General features: G+C 53.4%; 3 protein-coding genes across 3 annotated transcripts in view; all 3 read right to left on the minus strand.

Moving 5' to 3' along the window:
- The window catches only part of ENH_00023450 (cardiolipin synthase, putative), a gene marked incomplete at both ends in the record, with an annotated part of 2,602 nt that extends 396 nt beyond the window's left edge, over window positions 1–2,206 (minus strand). Inside the window, 3 exons of the mRNA XM_013579679.1 lie at window positions 385–774; window positions 1,418–1,502; window positions 1,796–2,206. Of these exons, the coding sequence (XP_013435133.1) occupies window positions 385–774; window positions 1,418–1,502; window positions 1,796–2,206 (886 nt within the window). The remainder of the gene's footprint in view (window positions 1–384; window positions 775–1,417; window positions 1,503–1,795) is intronic.
- Window positions 2,207–4,163: 1,957 nt separating this feature from the next.
- ENH_00023460 (dgat2l1-prov protein, putative) lies at window positions 4,164–8,434 on the minus strand (the record flags this gene model as incomplete). Its single annotated transcript, XM_013579680.1, has 11 exons — window positions 4,164–4,241; window positions 4,455–4,505; window positions 4,946–5,058; window positions 5,265–5,391; window positions 5,590–5,731; window positions 5,947–6,067; window positions 6,321–6,405; window positions 6,609–6,725; window positions 7,112–7,688; window positions 7,766–8,174; window positions 8,350–8,434. The coding sequence occupies 11 exons, from the start codon at window positions 8,432–8,434 to the stop codon at window positions 4,164–4,166; spliced, it is 1,905 nt and encodes a 634-aa protein (XP_013435134.1).
- A 3,417-nt stretch (window positions 8,435–11,851) lies between these two features.
- ENH_00023470 (RNA binding protein, putative) lies at window positions 11,852–16,015 on the minus strand (the record flags this gene model as incomplete). The annotated part of the gene is made up of 8 exons (XM_013579681.1): window positions 11,852–12,161; window positions 12,472–12,779; window positions 13,169–13,295; window positions 13,803–13,925; window positions 14,279–14,418; window positions 14,767–14,883; window positions 15,399–15,553; window positions 15,832–16,015. The coding sequence occupies 8 exons, from the start codon at window positions 16,013–16,015 to the stop codon at window positions 11,852–11,854; spliced, it is 1,464 nt and encodes a 487-aa protein (XP_013435135.1).
- Between the last annotated feature and the right edge of the window lie 481 nt (window positions 16,016–16,496).

The following is a 16,496-nucleotide window of genomic DNA, read 5'->3' on the forward strand; positions in this document are numbered from 1 at the left end:
CCCGCACGGGAAGAACGGGGGATGCGGCCCCAGGCCTGCAGCCCCCCGCCTAGGGGGCAGCGAAAGCTGCTAGTGCAGCAGCAGCAGCAACAGCAGCAGCAGCAGCAGGACTAGAGGCTCAGGAGGCAGCAGCAGCGAAAAGCACAGTACCGCCACCTAGAGAAACAGCAGCAGCAGCAGCAGCAGCAGCAGCAGCAGCAGCAGCACCGCCTAACTGGCCGCAGCAGTAGCAACAGGAGCAGGGTTTAAGTAGCAACAACAACAGCAGCAGCAGCAGCAGCACTCGACTTGCTGCAGCAGCAGCACTTGGCCAGCAAACGCAGCGGTATTTAACTAGCAACAGCAGCAGCAGCAGCAGCAGCAGCAGCAGCAGCAGCAGCAGACCTGTGGAGCCTTCTGAAACATTAAAGGACCCCACAAAAGCTTCTCTTCCATCAACCACAAGTGTCTTTCGGTGATTGCGAAAAGCCAAAGAGCCCGCGCGCGCTGCATGCAGCTGCCCCAGGTCTGCTGCTGCTGCTGCTGCTGCTGGCTCTGCAGCAGCAGCAGCAGCAGCAGCAGCAGCAGCAGGGGCGTAGAAGCCCTGTGGCAGCGGCGGGTTAAAAATCCCCACATGCACTTTCGCCAGCAGCAACTCCGACAGCCACTTTTGCGAGAAGCCGAAGCTGCCGATCTGCGCACACGCGCACAGCTGCTGCTGCTGCTGCTGCTGCTGCTGCTGCTGCTGCAGTGCTGCTGCTGCTGCAGTGTTGCTGCTACTGCTACAAATGCAGGCTGAAGCTAAACGAGGCGCAGCAAAATCGACTGTTTCTGCTGCTGCTGCTGCTGTTGCTGGTCATTGTGGAGGCGGTGGTGCTGCTGCTGCTGCAGTGCTGCTGCTGCTGCTGCTGCTGCTGCTGCTGCTTGTCTGTCACTGCAGCAACGTTTAATCGCATTTTCCCCTTTCAAGCCTATTCTTCCGGCGTGCACACTACAATTCAACGGCTTAGGGTTTAGGGTTTAGGGTTTAGGGTTTGGGGATTACGCCGTCGATGAGGAGAATGACTAAGCAGCCCCTTGCTGCTGCTGCTGCCAAAGCTTCCTTAACTGCTGCTGCTGCTCTCGAGCCATCAAAAATGTAACTCTCCATAAACACAAACTGCTCTGCTGCTGCTATGGACTCCAGCATCGCCTGCAGCGTCTCGTCTCCTGCAGCAGCAGCAGCAGCAGCAGCAGCAGCAGCAGCAGCAGCAGCAGAGGCAGCAGCAGTGGCAGCAGCAGCAGTGGCAGCAGCAGCAACGGGAGCGCACGTGCAGCAGCAAAACGCTACACGTCCCAAAACTGCAGCAACTAGCAGCAAAGAACAAAAGCTGCTGCCTGAATAGCAGCAGCAGCAGCAGCAGCAGCAGCAGCAGCAGCAGCAGCAGCAGCAGCTGACCATCTGTGTAGACCTCTATAAAGTTTCCTCTAGATATTTTCCCGTGCTTTTCAACTGCCTTCAGAAAGCCACTCCACCGCCTCTCCTGCACCCGCACAAACCCTAAACCCTAAACCCTAAACCCTAAACCCTAAACCCTAAACCCTAAACCCTAAACCCTAAATACAAACCCTAAACCCTAAACCCTAAACCCTAAACCCTAAACCCTAAACCCTAAACCCTAAACCCTAAACCACCACGCTCCAAAGCAGCACAACCTCTGTGCCGTAGCCCTATCCACACCTAGTCAATCCTACACCGCACCTTGCAAGAAACACTCCAAACTTTAGGGTGTAGGGTTTAGGGTTTAGGGTTTAGGGTTTAGGGTTTAGGGTTTACCATGAGTTCGTAGTCTGTGGGGTGTGGGGGCCGGCCTTTTGCTGCTGCTTCTTTTTCCCTGCTTTCTTTGAGTGTACGTACAGCTCGCCGCAGAATGCGCTGCATGTCTTCCTGGTTGCAGCTGCCGATTTGCTGCTGCTGCTGCTGCTGCTGCTGCTGCTGCTGCAGCGAGGAGGGTCCAAAAAGCCAGCGCCGCAGCCTGCTGCTGCTGCTGCTCTCGCTGCTGCTGCTGCTGCTGCAGCTGCTGCTGCTGCTGCGGCCGCGGCGGCCGCATATGTAGCACCTGCGGTAACCAGGGCCGTCGCTGCCAGAAGCAGCAGCAGCATTTGAGCGCGCTGCTGCTGCTGCTGCTGCTGCTGCTGCTGCTGCAGCAGCAGCAGTTGTTGGGGCAAGCGAGTGCAGCAGCACCATTGTGGGGCCTCGCCTCAGCCCCGAAGCGCTGGGTCCGGAACCCCAAACCCTAAACCCTAAACCCTAAACCCTAAACCCTAAACCCTAAACCCTAAACCCTCTTCGTCGACGCGCATTGTGCAAGAAGCACAAGAAGCGCAACACACTAGTTTAGGGTTTGGAGCCCGAGGCCCAGGGCCTGGGTGCCTGCAGGCAGCCACAGTGCTCGCTTCTGCGCTAGGGTTTAGGGTTTAGGGTTTAGGGTTTAGGGTTTAGGGTTTAGCGTGTGGACTCTCGAGACGCAGCGGCCTCAGCAGCAAACACTAAACCCACTCCAAAATATCATTAAATCATTCAATACTAATCTGCAAACAAATAAATTTATAGAAGGGGCCCCTTTGGGGCCCCCGGGGGCCCCTAGGGGCCTCAGGGGCCCCTAGGGGCCCCCTGGGGGCCCCCCGGGGCCTCTGGGGGCCCCCTAGGGGCCCCCCCAACGGAGCATAGTGTTGACCGCATTTATTTGAAATAAATCAGTTTTGTATTTATTAATTTTATATTTTATTTGTTTTTAATTTATTTTGAGTTTTAATTTCCCATTTAGAGCCTTTTTCTGTTGCTGCTGAGCTGACTGACCCCCCTGGGGCTTTGCATGCATGCACTCGGGGCAGGCGATGGCTAGCTGCAGCTAGCTGCAGCTAGCCAGCTGCAGCTAGCCACCACTCCGCAGCTAGCTGCAGCTAGCTACAGCTAGCTACAGCTAGCTACAGCTAGCTGCAGCTGCAGCCACCTGTAGCTGCCTTTCCGGCACCCTGCCTAGCTGCCCACCCCACCAGCTAGCCACCTAGCTAAGTAGCTAGCTAGCTAGCTAGCTAGCTAGCTAGCTAGCCAGTTAGATGGCTAGCTGGGCCCTAGGGCACCTCTTAGGGGCCCCCTAGGGCCCCCGTGGTGGCCATAGGGGGCCCCCATGGGGGCCCCTCGCAGCTGCAGCAGGGAGGTTTGCTGTGGGGCCCGTTGGATTGTGTTCTATGGCTGTACTAGGGTTTAGGGTTTAGGGTTTAGGGTTTGGAGGCTGAAGAACCATTTGAAGAAAGCTGCTGAGCTTATTGGGGCGCTCAAAGCGGAGAGGCAAAACTAAACCCTAAACCCTAGACCCTAAACCCTAAGCCCTAAACCCTAAAAGCTAAACCCTAAGCCCTAAACCCTAAACCCTAAACCCTAAAACCTAGATATTGAGTCAAACCCAAGCAGTTCGAAACAAGCCAAAGAAGACAAAGAAGATAAAGGAGAAAGCCAAACTCTGGAGGCTCTAAACGTCCCACGCGGACACGCCCCAGCTAGCTAGCTAGCTAGCTAGTTGGCCAGCTAGCTAGCTGGCTAGCTCGCTAGCTAGCTAGCTGCCCAGCTACATAGGCAGCTGCCCACACATTGCACGGCCTAGCTAGCTATCTGGCCAGCTAGCCAGCTAGCCAGCTAGCAAGCCAGCTAGCTAGCCAGCTAGCTAGCCAGCTAGCTAGCCAGCTAGCTAGCCAGTTAAGGCGTCCTCAATTCGCGACTTCACGATGGCAATGTCCTTATATATATATCCAAGCAAACAAAAGCTAAATATGCATGGCTAGCTAGCTAGCCGGCGACTCAAACGAGCTAGCTAGCTACCTGGCTAGCTAGCTAGCCACCTGGCTAGCTAGCTAGCTACCTGGCTAGCTGACTAGCTAGCTGCCCGTTTGGCTTGCTAGCTAGCTACCTGGCTGGCTAGCTAGCTACCTGGCTAGCTAGCTAGCTGGCTTCATGGCAAACTGGCTAGCTAGCTAGCAAAAGGGCTAGCTAGGCTGGAGGTCCAGCTTGTGACAAATGTTACATTGAAGCAAACTCCAAAAAAGGGCCGAGAAGGGGGACCAAAACCTAAACCCTAAACCCTAAACCCTAAACCCTAAACCTCTCACTAAAAAGAGGCACTCGCCAGCGGCCTAGGGTTTAGGGTTTACTCCACGATGCGAAGGTCCTCGAATTGCCCTTCAGGGCCGTAGGCAATCTGCGCAGCTCCAACAACCACCAAACCCTAAACCCTAAACCCCAAACCCTAAACCGTAATCCCTAAACCCTAAACCCTAAACAGCAGATTGCACCAACGGTTCTAGTGCTGTGACCTTGGCCTCTCTACTACGACTTCAGAGGCTAGCTCAGGGTCTAGGGTTTAGGGCTTATGAATCAGGGCTCGGGACCTAGGGTTTAGGGTTTAGGGTTTAGGGTTTAGGGTTTGGGTTTAGCGTACCTTTGCTTTGTTGTAAACTCTCCGTAGAGCCTCGCAGTACCGCTGACGAAGCTGCAAACGGAACGCACAACGCAACCCTTAAACCCTAAACCCTAAACCCTAAACCCTAAACCCTAAACCCTAAACCCTCTACCCTAAACCCTAGTCCCACTTTGAAACCCCCGGCTCTGCTAGCTACCCAGGTAACAAGCTAGCTAGCTAACTACCCAACCACTTAGCTACCCAGCTAGCTAGCTAGCTAGCTAGCTAGCCAGCTAGTTGCCTACCCAGCTAGCTGGCCTACCGGCTAGCTAGCTAGCTAGCTAGCTAGCCAGCTAGCTAGCTAGCCAGCGAGCTTCCTACCCAGCTAGTTGGCCTACCAGCTAGGTAGCTAGCTAGCTAGCGAGCCAACCAGCTAGCCAGCTAGTTGCCTACCCAGCTAGCTGGCCTACCAGCTAGCTAGCTAGCTAGCTAGCTAGCCAGCTAGCTAGCTAGCTAGCTAAGTAACTAACCTCGTCTATGTCCTTCTGAGTAGGGTTTGGGATGCGTTTGCAAGGAATGGGGTCTCCAACAACTTCGAGGATCTTCACCCGCTTGGGCATCGTCAGTTGCAGCAAGCCGCGCCCTAGCCACAAACCCTAAACCCTAAACCCTAAACCCTAAACCCTAAACCCTAAACCCTAAGCTCCTACTTCCAGCGCCCGCAGCCAGCCACGCCGCACCTTCGGCCAGCCGAGCCGCCTTGAGGCGCCACACGTTGCGCAGCTCGGCAAACTAAGTGTCTAGGGTTTAGGGTTTAGGGTTTAGGGTTTAGGGTTTAGGGTTTATCACCGTAGCAAAGGGGCAAGGAGAAGCCAAACAACGCCATTGTCTTCCGAGACAAAAACTGCAAAGAGCGGCAAACTAAATTGTCTCCTTTTATCTTTTCGTACATTTCGTTCTCCCCCAGCGAAAACACCTGCGCCAAACCCTAAACCCTAAACCCTAAACCCTAAACCCTGAACCCTAAACCCTAAACCCTCTGTAGGCGCCTGCGGCGGCGCCTTTTGCGCGAGCAGCTTTCACTAGGACCGCCTCGCAGCGCCTCTCCGCCTCGCGCAAACCTACGGCCTGGCGCGTGGGGTTTAGGGTTTAGGGTTTAGGGTTTAGGGTTTACGGGGACAAGGGAAGATCCCGTTTGCAGCGCAATTTCGAAAAAACCCTTCCGCCGCTGCAGCACCAAATCGTTGCGGCCAGGGGCCCCCAAAAGGGCCTCTTTGGCCCCGCCCACGATGACCAGCACGGCCCGCCCGGGGCCCCTGCAGCGCAAACCCTAAACCCTAAACCCTAAACCCTAAACCCTAAGCCCTAAGCGCAGGCCTTAAACCCTCAACCCTGGGCACTGGGCGCTTCGCTCCAAACACGCAGAGCCAGCAGCAGCAACTGCGGCACTACAGGCAATAGACAGGCAACTGACTCTGCCGCGGAACAGCCTCTAGGGTTTAGGGTTTAGGGTTTAGGGTTTAGGGTTTACCCAGTTAGAAACCCCCTGATGGTTTCTTTGCTGCTGTTCATGAAGCCAACAGCTTGCAGCAAATGGCCCCAAAAGGGCAGCCGCATATTAATGGCAATTGTGGTCAGCCGAATGTCAATTCCTGAGCCGCAAACCCTAAACCCTAAACCCTAAACCCTAAACCCTAAAGCTTTCAATAGTTAAATTAGCTGCCGAACCATACAATATGAGAACCATACCCAGCAGCAACAGCAACAGCAGCAGTAACAGCAGGACCAGCAGCAGCACCACCACCACCACTATCAGCAACAGCATAATCAACAGCAGCAGCAGCAGCAGCAGAACCAGCAACAGCAGCAGCAGCAGCAGCAGCAGCAGCAGCAGCAGCAACCAACCTGGCATAAATTGTCTAACATCAATCCAGGGCCTTTTAGTGCATGTGCCCCAACCCAAAAAGGAAGAGAAACCTAGCACTCCATGCTGGACAAACAAAACCCTAAACCCTAAACCCTAAACCCTAAACCCTAAGCCCTAAACCCTAAACCCTGTTCGTCGCTGGTTCCTGGGATCAACTGTTACCTTCTGCAAATGGTCGAGCCAAAGCCCCCTGCGTCGTGTAGGGTGTGGCGCTGAGGGCCTAGGGTTTAGGGTTTAGGGTTTAGGGTTTAGGGTTTAGGGTTTACGGGGTGGAAGCCAATGAGGTAGGTTTTGTCTGCGGGGTAATGAGCCTGGGGAGACTCTGTGACGACAGACACAGGAAAGTATTCTGCTGCTTCGATCCACAAAGCCCAGCTGCGGACCTGCAGCAGCAGCAGCAGCAGCAGCAGCAGCAGCAACAGCAGCAGCAGCAGCCACAGCAGCAGCAGCAGCAGCAGCCACAGCACAGCAGCAGCGGCGGATGCAGTGGCGGCGAATACGCGGTGCAGGAGCTGCTGCTGATACAGCTGCAGCAGCTACTGCTGCTGCCGAAGCAGCTACTGCTGCTGCTGCTGCAGCAGCTACTGCTGCAGCAGCTGCAGCAGCTGCAGCAGCAACAGCTGCTGCTGCTGCTAGAGCTGCTGCAGTGACTCTCTCCGTCTCCTGCTGCTGCGGGCGGCCAGCTAGGGAGCGCTGCAGCTGTGGGGCCCGAGGGTGTAGGGTTTAGGGCCTAGGGTTTAGGGTTTAGGGTTTAGGGTTTAGGGTTTACCCAGCGTGAGGGCAGCAGAAGTGCTCCTATCTCTTCTGCTGCGAAGCAGCAAGCAATTGCATAGAGTCCGTACAGCCCGAGCAGCAGGTCGCTGCAGCGGAACTGCAGCTGCTGCTGCTGCTGCTGCTGCTGCTGCTGCAGCTGCAGCAGCCGCCGCAGCAGCTGCAGCAGCAGAAATGAATTAACAAGCCACATCGATGGCAGCAAAAAGGAGACAATGCGCATGCTGAGGTAAGTAGTGCCCCGAGAAAAAAGAGACCTGTCTCTCTTCCATTCTTTGCTGCTGCTGCTGCTGCTGCTGCTGCTGCTGCTGCTGCTGCTGTCTTCTTCTTCTGCGGGCTCTTTGTGGCGTTGGCGGAGGCCAGAGGCGTCGCTGCTGCTGCTGCAGGTGTCTTTACCCCCTGCTGCAGCAGCAGCCTTCTCCGTGTCGCTGCTGCTGCTCCTGCTGCTGCTGCTGCTGCTGCTGCTGCTGCTGCTGCTGCTGCTGCTGCTGCTGCTGCAGGCCTTGTCTTTGATCTGCATATTTGGCTTCTCCACGTTCGCCCAGCAGGGCGAACGCCAGATGCTGCTGCGGCTGCTGCAGCAAAAGAAGACAATGTTCAGCAGCAGCAGCGGCAGCAGCAGCGGCCACCACAAGAAATACGCAAACTCCACCAGCATTCTTGCTGCTGCTGCTGCTGCTGCTGCTGTTGCTGCTGCTGCTGCTGCTGCTGCTGTTGCTGCTGCTGGTCTTGGTGATTGGGTCCTGCAGCAACTGCTGCCGCTAGTGGCCCGATTGTGAGCCTGCCACTGTTGCTGCTGCTGCTGCTGCTGCTGCTGCTGCTGCTCGTGCTGCTGGAAGCTGCTGCAGACAAGGCAGCGCAAATCTCAGGCAACACTGGGCGACCCGTGACTGCTGCTGCTGCTGTTATTGCTGCTGCTGCTGCTGCTGCTGCAATTGCTGCTGCTGCTGCTGCTGCAAGTGCTGCTGCTGCCAATGTTATTGCTGCTTTTGTTGCTGCTGCTGCGGTTGCTGCTGCTGCTGCTGCTGAGGCAGAGACGAGAGTCACTCGGTGACTCGTGTCTGCCAAGTGTGTTAACAGCCAGCTTGTTTCCCGCTGCAGCAATCCAAAACCCTAAACCCTAAACCCTAAACCCTAAACCCTAAACCCTAAACCCTAAATCCCTAATTCGAACGCCGGGAACTCGACGGCGAGCTCAAGAATCAAACGAACCGCAGACCCGCCTGGGGGCCTCACGGGACAACCTGCTGCTGCTGCTGCTGCTGCTACTGCTGCTGCTGCTGCTGCTGCTGTTGCTGCTGCTGCTGCTGTTTTTTGGCATTATAGATTATTAATTATTAGCTTCCGGTTTACTTCTTCGAGAAGAAGCAGCAGCAAACTTCAGACCCACAGCAGCAGCTAGTGGGTGGCACCGACCAGACACCGAGCCCCAAACCCTAAGCCCTAAACCCTAAACCCTAAGCCCCAAGTCCTTAACCCTAAACCCTAAACCCTAAACCCTAAACCCTCCTACACCTTCTTTAATGCTAAAAGCGTCTTCTGCTACTATGATTTGAGGCGGTGCAACTCCAGGTGTGCAGCAGCAGCTGACACTAACGCAGGGTTTAGGGTTTACTGTTTGGGATGTAGGGTTTAGGGTTTAGGGTTTAGGGTTTAAGGTCTAAAGAATCCGCATTTTATGGTTTAGGGTTTAGCGCTCGAAGCTCAGAGCTGCCACCTCGCTGGTCTCGGGCTCATGCTTGATGCAAATGCGCCCGGCCAGGCTGGCTAGCTGTAGCTAGCTGTAGCTAGCTGTGGCTAGCTGTGGCTAGCTGTAGCTAGCTGTAGCTAGCTGTAGCTAGCTGTAGCTAGATGTATCTAGCTGTAGCCAGCTGTAGCTAGCTGTAGCTAGCTATATCCAGTGGCTAGCTATGGCTAGCTATAGCTAGCTACAGCTAGTGGCTAGTTATATCTAGCTATAGCTAGCTACAGTCAGTGGCTGGCCATGGCTAGCCGTAGCTAGCTATAACTAGTGGCTAGCTACGGCCAGCTAGAGCTAGCTACAGCTAGCCACAACTTGCCATAGCCAGCCGTGGCTAGCCACAGCTAGCCACAGATAGGAACAGCTAGCCCCACGGGCAGCTAGCCGTAGCTAGCCACACAAACAGCTAGCCACAGCCAGCTAGACTCAGCTGCTTCCTTTGTTACTCCATGGGGTCTGGCAGCCACAGAAGCATTTAGCATCTCTGCGACAAGCTAGCTAGCCAGCTAGATAGCTAGTCAGCTAGCTAGCTGGCTGGCTTGACGGCCAGTTAGCTAGCTAGCTAGCTAGCTATGTGACTAGCTAGATGGCTAGCTGCGCCCGTTGTCAGCTGGACAGTTGTTGGGGTGTCTGTCCACTGGAGGCGAACTTGGGGTGTACAGACAGCACAGCAGTTGAGGCTTTGCAAATTCGTTTGCACTTTGGACAAATAAAAAGTCATTTTAAAGTCCTTTTCTTGTCATTTCATATCAACGCAATTTGTCCTTTTATATTTACGCAAAAAGCGAACGTTGAACTGCAGCAACATGCGGATTTCCAGGTGTACGTACACCTGGCGAACTGACACACCGGGTGTACGTACACCTGGCGAACCGGGTGTACGTACACCTCGCGAAGAAGCCAAAAGGCACAAAATTTGTGAATTTAAAAGTCCTAAAAGCTGAACTTTTGCGTGTTCTCGGGTGTACGTACACTGCGCGAAGGAAGGGCCTCTGAAAATGAGAAAAAATTCTCGAAAATGCAAAATATCCCTAGTGTACGTACACTGCGCTGTGGCCTGTGGCTCCCTTGTTTGGACTATTCCGGGGTTTTCTTTCGTTGCAATTAAAAGCAAATAGATATACAAATAAGTAAATATTAGAAAGGTCTTGTTAAATGCTTTCAATAAAGACAAGCGACGGCGGCAATTGAAAGAAAAAAGAATTAAAAAGAAAAAGAGAAGTCTGTAAATACACCTGCGCGTGAAGAGCCGCGCACGAGCATCTAAGAATTTGTTTTTACGTTTCTAATTCATTTCTAATTCATTAATAATTAATTTATTATCGACAAGTTTATAATCATCGAGAATAAGTGAATTATTAATGAATTTGTTTGCTTGCGGGCTCAGCCGGACTTCACGTGTGAGCTGTGCATACACCCCAAGTCAGGTGAGCTGTACACACACCCCAAGTCAGGCGCCCGCTGCGGCGCGCCACTTGGGGTGTATGTACAGCTCAAGCCTGAGAGTGTCTTTGGCGCCTCTTTGGCAAATAAAAAGTATTTTAAATTGGACTTAGTTGCATTTCTGAAGTGGAGTCGCATTTTGTCCAAATAAATGCACTTTTCACTTCAAATGGAGTTGAACTTTTGCGGAAAAATACATTTCCCGAAAACGCTGCTTTCAAGTGTCCAAAAGTCCCAATTCTAAGACCCTAAAGGCCCCGACGAGGGCCCTGTGGGATCTCTACATTTGCAAACTCCTAAAGGCCAAAAAATTAACTCCAAAATGAGAAAAAGAAATTTAAAATGTGCAAAATGAACATTTAACGGTCACCTAGTGGTCACGGAGTGGACCTGTAGTGTACATACACTGCGTGTTCACAAATCAGCAGAGACAATCTGCATGCATGCAAATGAATAAAAGGTTTATAAAAATATATATATAATATATACAAATGTGTACTATATTGTATATATATATTATATACAAATATGTACTATATTGTATATATTATATACATACAATGTACTACATATATTGTATATATACAATATATACAAATATGTGCTATATTGTATATATTATATACATACAATGTATTATATACATTGTATATATTATATATACAATGTATTATATATATAGTATATATATAATATATACAATATACATACATTATATATATTGTATATATGTAATATATAAAATATACATACATATATATACGTATATTGTATATATTATATATATATATACAATATATGTAATATAATGTATATATATTGTATATATGTAGTATATATATTATATATATGTGTATTATTGTAAAAAATGCAGCATTTATGCATGCAAATGCTTTAAAGACAAATGAATGGATGCAGAAACAAATGAAAAAATAGTTTTAAAAACTTAGTGAAAACTGAAAGAAATTAAAAAGCCAGCAAGGCTTTGCTGGAGGTCCAATAAAAGCCCCTATATTTATACTTATTTCTCATTTAAACTTAATTTTAAATTTAAATTTATATTTTTATTTATATTTTAAATTATATTTTAGTTTTATCTTCATTTAAAAAGGCGGAAATAAACAAATAGGGGCGCCTGCGCCATCCGCGTCGTAGTGCATGTGCCTCTTGTCCAGATGTCGGCATTTTAGTGGTCTATCTGGCATTTATTTATTTATTTATTTATTATTTTATTAATTATTTTTATTTATTTATTTATTTATTTATTCAGTTTTATTTATTTGCCCATTTAGAGGCAAGCGCTCCTTGGGGGAGGTGGCGCAGGCCCGCGGCTCAGGTGTACAGACACCCCAAAACAAGACTGTGGAAAGAAATGCGAATTAAAAGTATGCACTTTCACTTTAATGAATTGGATTCTAAATTACTTAAAAACCAGTGCAACAAACAAAACCCTAAACCCTAAACCCTAAACCCTAGCGACAAAACGTGGTACATATAGGGGGACAAAGGTGAGCAGTTGTTGTTGGGCTGTACGTACACCGCAATAAACGGCAGCTAAAACCGCAGCCAGGGCCCCTTGCTAAGGAGCTCCTGGCCACTCCACTGCAACCCTCCCTGCTGCTGCAGCTGCTGCTGCAGCTGCTGCTGCTGCTGCTGCTGCAGCTGCTGCCCTGTTGCTGCCGCTGCTGCTGCAGTTGTTGTCGCTACGCTACGCCTTCTGCCTCTTCCAGACCCTGGGGGCCCCACCTCCCTGGCCCCTCTCACAGAGCCCTCGGGGGGCCCCTCAGGGGGCCCCCCGGGGGCCCCCGGGGGCCCCCGGGGGGCCCCGGGGGGCCCCCAGTGGCGGCCTCCCTTGCTACGCAGTCTGTGGGGCCGAAGATAGAATGGAAGGACAAATGAAAACGCTAGACAAGGAGAAAGCCGTTTGCCGCTGCTGCTGCTGCTGCTGCTGCCGCCGCCGCCGCTGCTGCTGCTGCTGCTGCTGCTGCTGCTGCTGCTGCAGCAGCTGAACCTCCTTTTGGTAGTGAATGGGCCCCTTGAAACTATAGAGGCGAGTCCTGCGTGGGGTGTATCTACAGCTCTGCTCTCGGCGTCTATCCTAAGCAATAAAGTTTGCTGCCATTAAATTTCTTTTGCGTCTCCCTCTGCTGCTGCTGCTGCTGCTGCTGCCCTACTGGGGGGGCCTCCAGGGGGCGGGTACCCCTGCGGGGGGCCCCCCGTAGACGGGCATGGGCATGGGGCCCCTGGGGGGCCCCCCGTAGGGGGGGCCCCCCACGGGAGCAGCAGCAGGGGGCACTGCTGAGGGCGGCCAGCTGGGGTTGTACGAGGCCCCTGCTGCTGCTGCTGCTGCTGCTGCTGCTGCTGGAGGCGCCGGCTGCTGCTGCTGCTGGTACCCATACGGAGTGGCCCCGTAAGAGGGGCCCCCCGGCTGCACTGGGCAAACCCCGTAAGGCCCGTAGGAGGGGGGGGGCCCCAGGACGGGCTGCGGTGCAGCACAGCAGAGGCGGCCCTAAGTAAATAAACCACTCAAACCCTAAACCCTAATAATGAGGAAACGAATTCGAAACAACCAATCAGTGTTTATTCTTATTTGCTGCCCCACTTGCTGCTTGCTGCTGTTCTTTGAGCCAACAGCACACGCCACATACTTGCGCAACACGCAACCCCAAACCCTAAACCCTAAACCCTAAACCCTAAACCCTAAACCCTCAGAACGAGCTGCAGCCAAGCGCTGGCTCAAAAGGGACAGTGTGATGGTTTACATACGGACAGAGAAACAAGAAAAGATACTGAGACAAAGATTCAGAAGAGCCAGCCAGAAGAGACAGGACAGGCAAAACCCTAAACCCTAAACCCTAAACCCTCGCTTACTGGAGAGGAATAAGGAGACACAAACCGCATCGAGGGGGCGCTATAGGGAGTGCCCCTGTAAGGCCCATACCCTAAACCCTCGGGGGTGCGTGAGGCTCCTGTTCTGCGAGAGGCAGGCTCGCGGTTGCTGCGCACAAACCCTAAACCCTAAACCCTAAACCCTAAACCCTAAACCCTAAACCCGCGATGCCGCTGGCTCAACAGTAACCGCACGTTCGAAGGCCATCCCAGCAGCGCCCTCGATTGGCCCGTTGCCGAAGGGTTTAGGGTTTGATTAGGCTTTAGGTAGGGTTTAGGGTTTGGGATAGGGTCTACGGTTTGGGCTAGGGCCTAGGGTTTAGGGTTAAGGGTTTATGAAATCCTCTGAGGCTTTCTGGACAAGCAAACCTGCAGTGTGACCCTGAAGTCCAAGGCAAAGTTACCAATCGCAGATTAGGGTTTAGGGTTTGGGGTTTGGACAAGGGTTTAGCGCTTGAGGTTTGGATTAGGGTTTAGGGTTTAGATAAAGTTTTAGGGTTTACAAGTTTCTCGGGGCACTCGGGGCAAAACAAGCCACTACTGCAGGCTAGGGTTTGAGCGAGGGTCTAGGGTTTAGGGTTTAGCAAGGGTTTAGGGTTTAGGGTTTAGGGTTTACAAAGTTCTCGAAGCATTTTGGGCAAAACAAATTTGCAAAGTGACCCCGTTGAAGTTGTGGCCGTTGAGGGCTTCCAGGGCTTTGGCCGCGTCTCTCACATCATGATATTCAACGAACTTTTCTCTGAATAACAAACCCTAAACCCTAAACCCTAAACCCTAAACCCTAAACCCTCAGTCCCCCGTTTGCGCCACGGGTGGTGCGGTGCAGCAGCCAGGCATAAAAGGGTGCAGGGCTTCAACAGCCGCCTTTACGCGGGCCGCCAGCTTCATTAGGGTTTAGGGTTTAGGGTTTAGGGTTTGGGGTTTAGGGTTTAGGGCTGCAGCAGGTGTATGTATGGGCTGGAAACAACGAATTAGGGTTTCGAATTTGCAGCCGCGTCTCCGAGGAGCCGCGCGACACGGCGAGGGCGCGGCCGAGGGCTTGGAGGCTAGAGCTTAGGGTTTAGGGTTTAGGGTTTAGGGTTTAGGGTTTACGAGTCTCTTTTTCTGTTGACGGAAACCTTTTTGATGTCCCCATAAGAAGAAAATAAACGCCTGTAAGCGTCCAGACTGTTGGGGTCACTTAAAGTGGTGGAGGAGGACATTCCGTTGGTGGGCCGGATGTAGAGAGTTCCCTGCGCAAACCCTAAACCCTAAACCCTAAACCCTAAACCCTAAACCCTAAACCCTAACCCTGGCCCTGGACGTAAACCCTAGGCCCGCGGAACTGCAGCCAAGCTCTTAGCCTCAACCGCGAGGCTTCGCTGCCAGTGAGGGCACGGGGCCCCAGCCCCACAGCCCAAACCCTAAACCCTAAACCCTAAACCCTAAACCCTCAGACATCATCAGCAAGAAACGCAGAGGCGGGGAGGGCCCCGGAAGCGCCGCCCCGCAAACCCCAAACCCTCGTGCGGGCCTTCGCACCTGCGCGCGCGAGGGTTTAGGGTTTAGGGTTTAGGGTTTAGGGTTTAGGGTTTACGCACCATGTTGCTGTCCTTGTCCGGCCTCTTAATGGCGCTGTACTGAACCTCCGCTTTCTTGCCCGCAATTTCTGTAGCCCTCAAAGCCTCGCGAGCTGCTTCTGCATGCCTTATATCATACTGCAGCACAAACACAAGGGTTTAGGGTTTAGGGTTTAGGGTTTAGGGTTTAGGGTTTAGGGGCCAACGCGGCGAAAAGACACGCGCTGCAGCTCCCTATGTGCACATGCTTAGGGTTTAGGGTTTAGGGTTTCGAGGGCCAGCGCCAGCGCAAGCGCAAAGCGGCTCCCGCTGCGCAAGACGCACAGCCCTAAACCCTAAACCCTAAACCCTAAACCCTAGAACCTAAACCCTAGGCTCGCACTGCGGCTGCTGGCTAGCCGCAGCAAGCGCTAAATCCTAGACAACCGACCAAAGGCCGCGCACTCGCCCAGACAGCCCAAACCCTAAACCCTAAACCCTAAACCCTAAACCCTAAACCCTCACCCAAGCCCCCAGCCTGCAGGCCAGCCCCCCGCGGCGGGGCCGCGGGCGAGCAGCGCGCGAGGCCGTCGGCGGAGCGGCAGCAGCCTCCCCACCCCCCAAACCCCAAACCCTAAACCCTAAACCCTAAACCCTAAACCCTAAACCCTCACGAATTCGACGAAGGCCATGTGCTTCTCGGGGTAAGTCGTGATCTTGCGGATGTCTCCGAACTGCTGGCAAATGCTTCTCAAAACATCTTCTTTTACTTCTGGAGAAAGTCTTCCGAAGAAGAGGCAGCGGCTTTGCAGCGCGTCGGGTTCTGTTTCTGCCGCACGCAAAACGAGGGTTTAGGGTTTAGGGTTTAGGGTTTGGGGGGCGGGGCCCGCGCGCCGGCGGGCCCCGCCCTCGCAGCAGCAGGTCCGGCCCCGCGGGGGGCCCAGCGCAAGCCCGGAGGCCCCACCACCCAAACCCTAAACCCTAAACCCTAAACCCTAAACCCTAGGCCTGGGCGGCTGCGGCGCCCCGCGCCGCAGACGCCCGCCGCAGCGCCGGCCCCAAACCCCAAACCCTAAACCCTAAACCCTAGTCGAACGCGCTACTTACCGGGATCCAGCGTGCTGGGGCTGGGGCGCGCCGCAGGGGCCCCCCAGGCCCCCCATTGATACTCAGGTGCTGCTGCTGCTGCTGCTGCTGCTGCTGCAGGCTGGGGGGCCCCTGCTGCAGCATAAGGGTACGCGGAGTAGGGGGGGTAGGCCCCTATTGCTGAGGCGTAGGAGGGATCCGTCATGGTGGTGGGGGGCGGGGGCCCCTGCCAGTGCGCGCGGAAACCCTAATTTAGGGTTTGCGTGGGGTGGTGGTGGCGCGCGCGGTGTTCGGCGGGGGCCCCGGGACGAATAGACAGGCGCGAGAAAGCGAACAATGCAAACCCTAAACCCTAAACCCTAAACCCTAAACCCTCGCGGCTGAAACTGCCGGCGGCGCGGAGTCCAACGGCGGCCGCCCAGGCGAGTCCGAGGTGCTGCTGCTTCTCCAGGACTACTTTTGCTGCTGCTAGGGTTTGGGGTTTAGGGTTTGCAAAAACCTTTCTTGCTGCCACTCAACCCTAATTTACAAACATAAAGACGCACCTTCTCAAGCCAAAGCCCTCGCCGATGCATGTAGTGGCCGCCGCTGCTGCTGCTGCTGCTGCTGCAGCCGCTGCTGCTGCTGCTGCTGCTGCTTCTCAGCTCACACAGAGCTGCCCGCGCTGCGCCGATCTCTGCTAGATA

This window comes from Eimeria necatrix, genomic scaffold, assembly GCF_000499385.1.
Source record: "Eimeria necatrix Houghton genomic scaffold, Enh_scaff183, whole genome shotgun sequence".
NCBI lineage: Eukaryota > Apicomplexa > Conoidasida > Eucoccidiorida > Eimeriidae > Eimeria > Eimeria necatrix.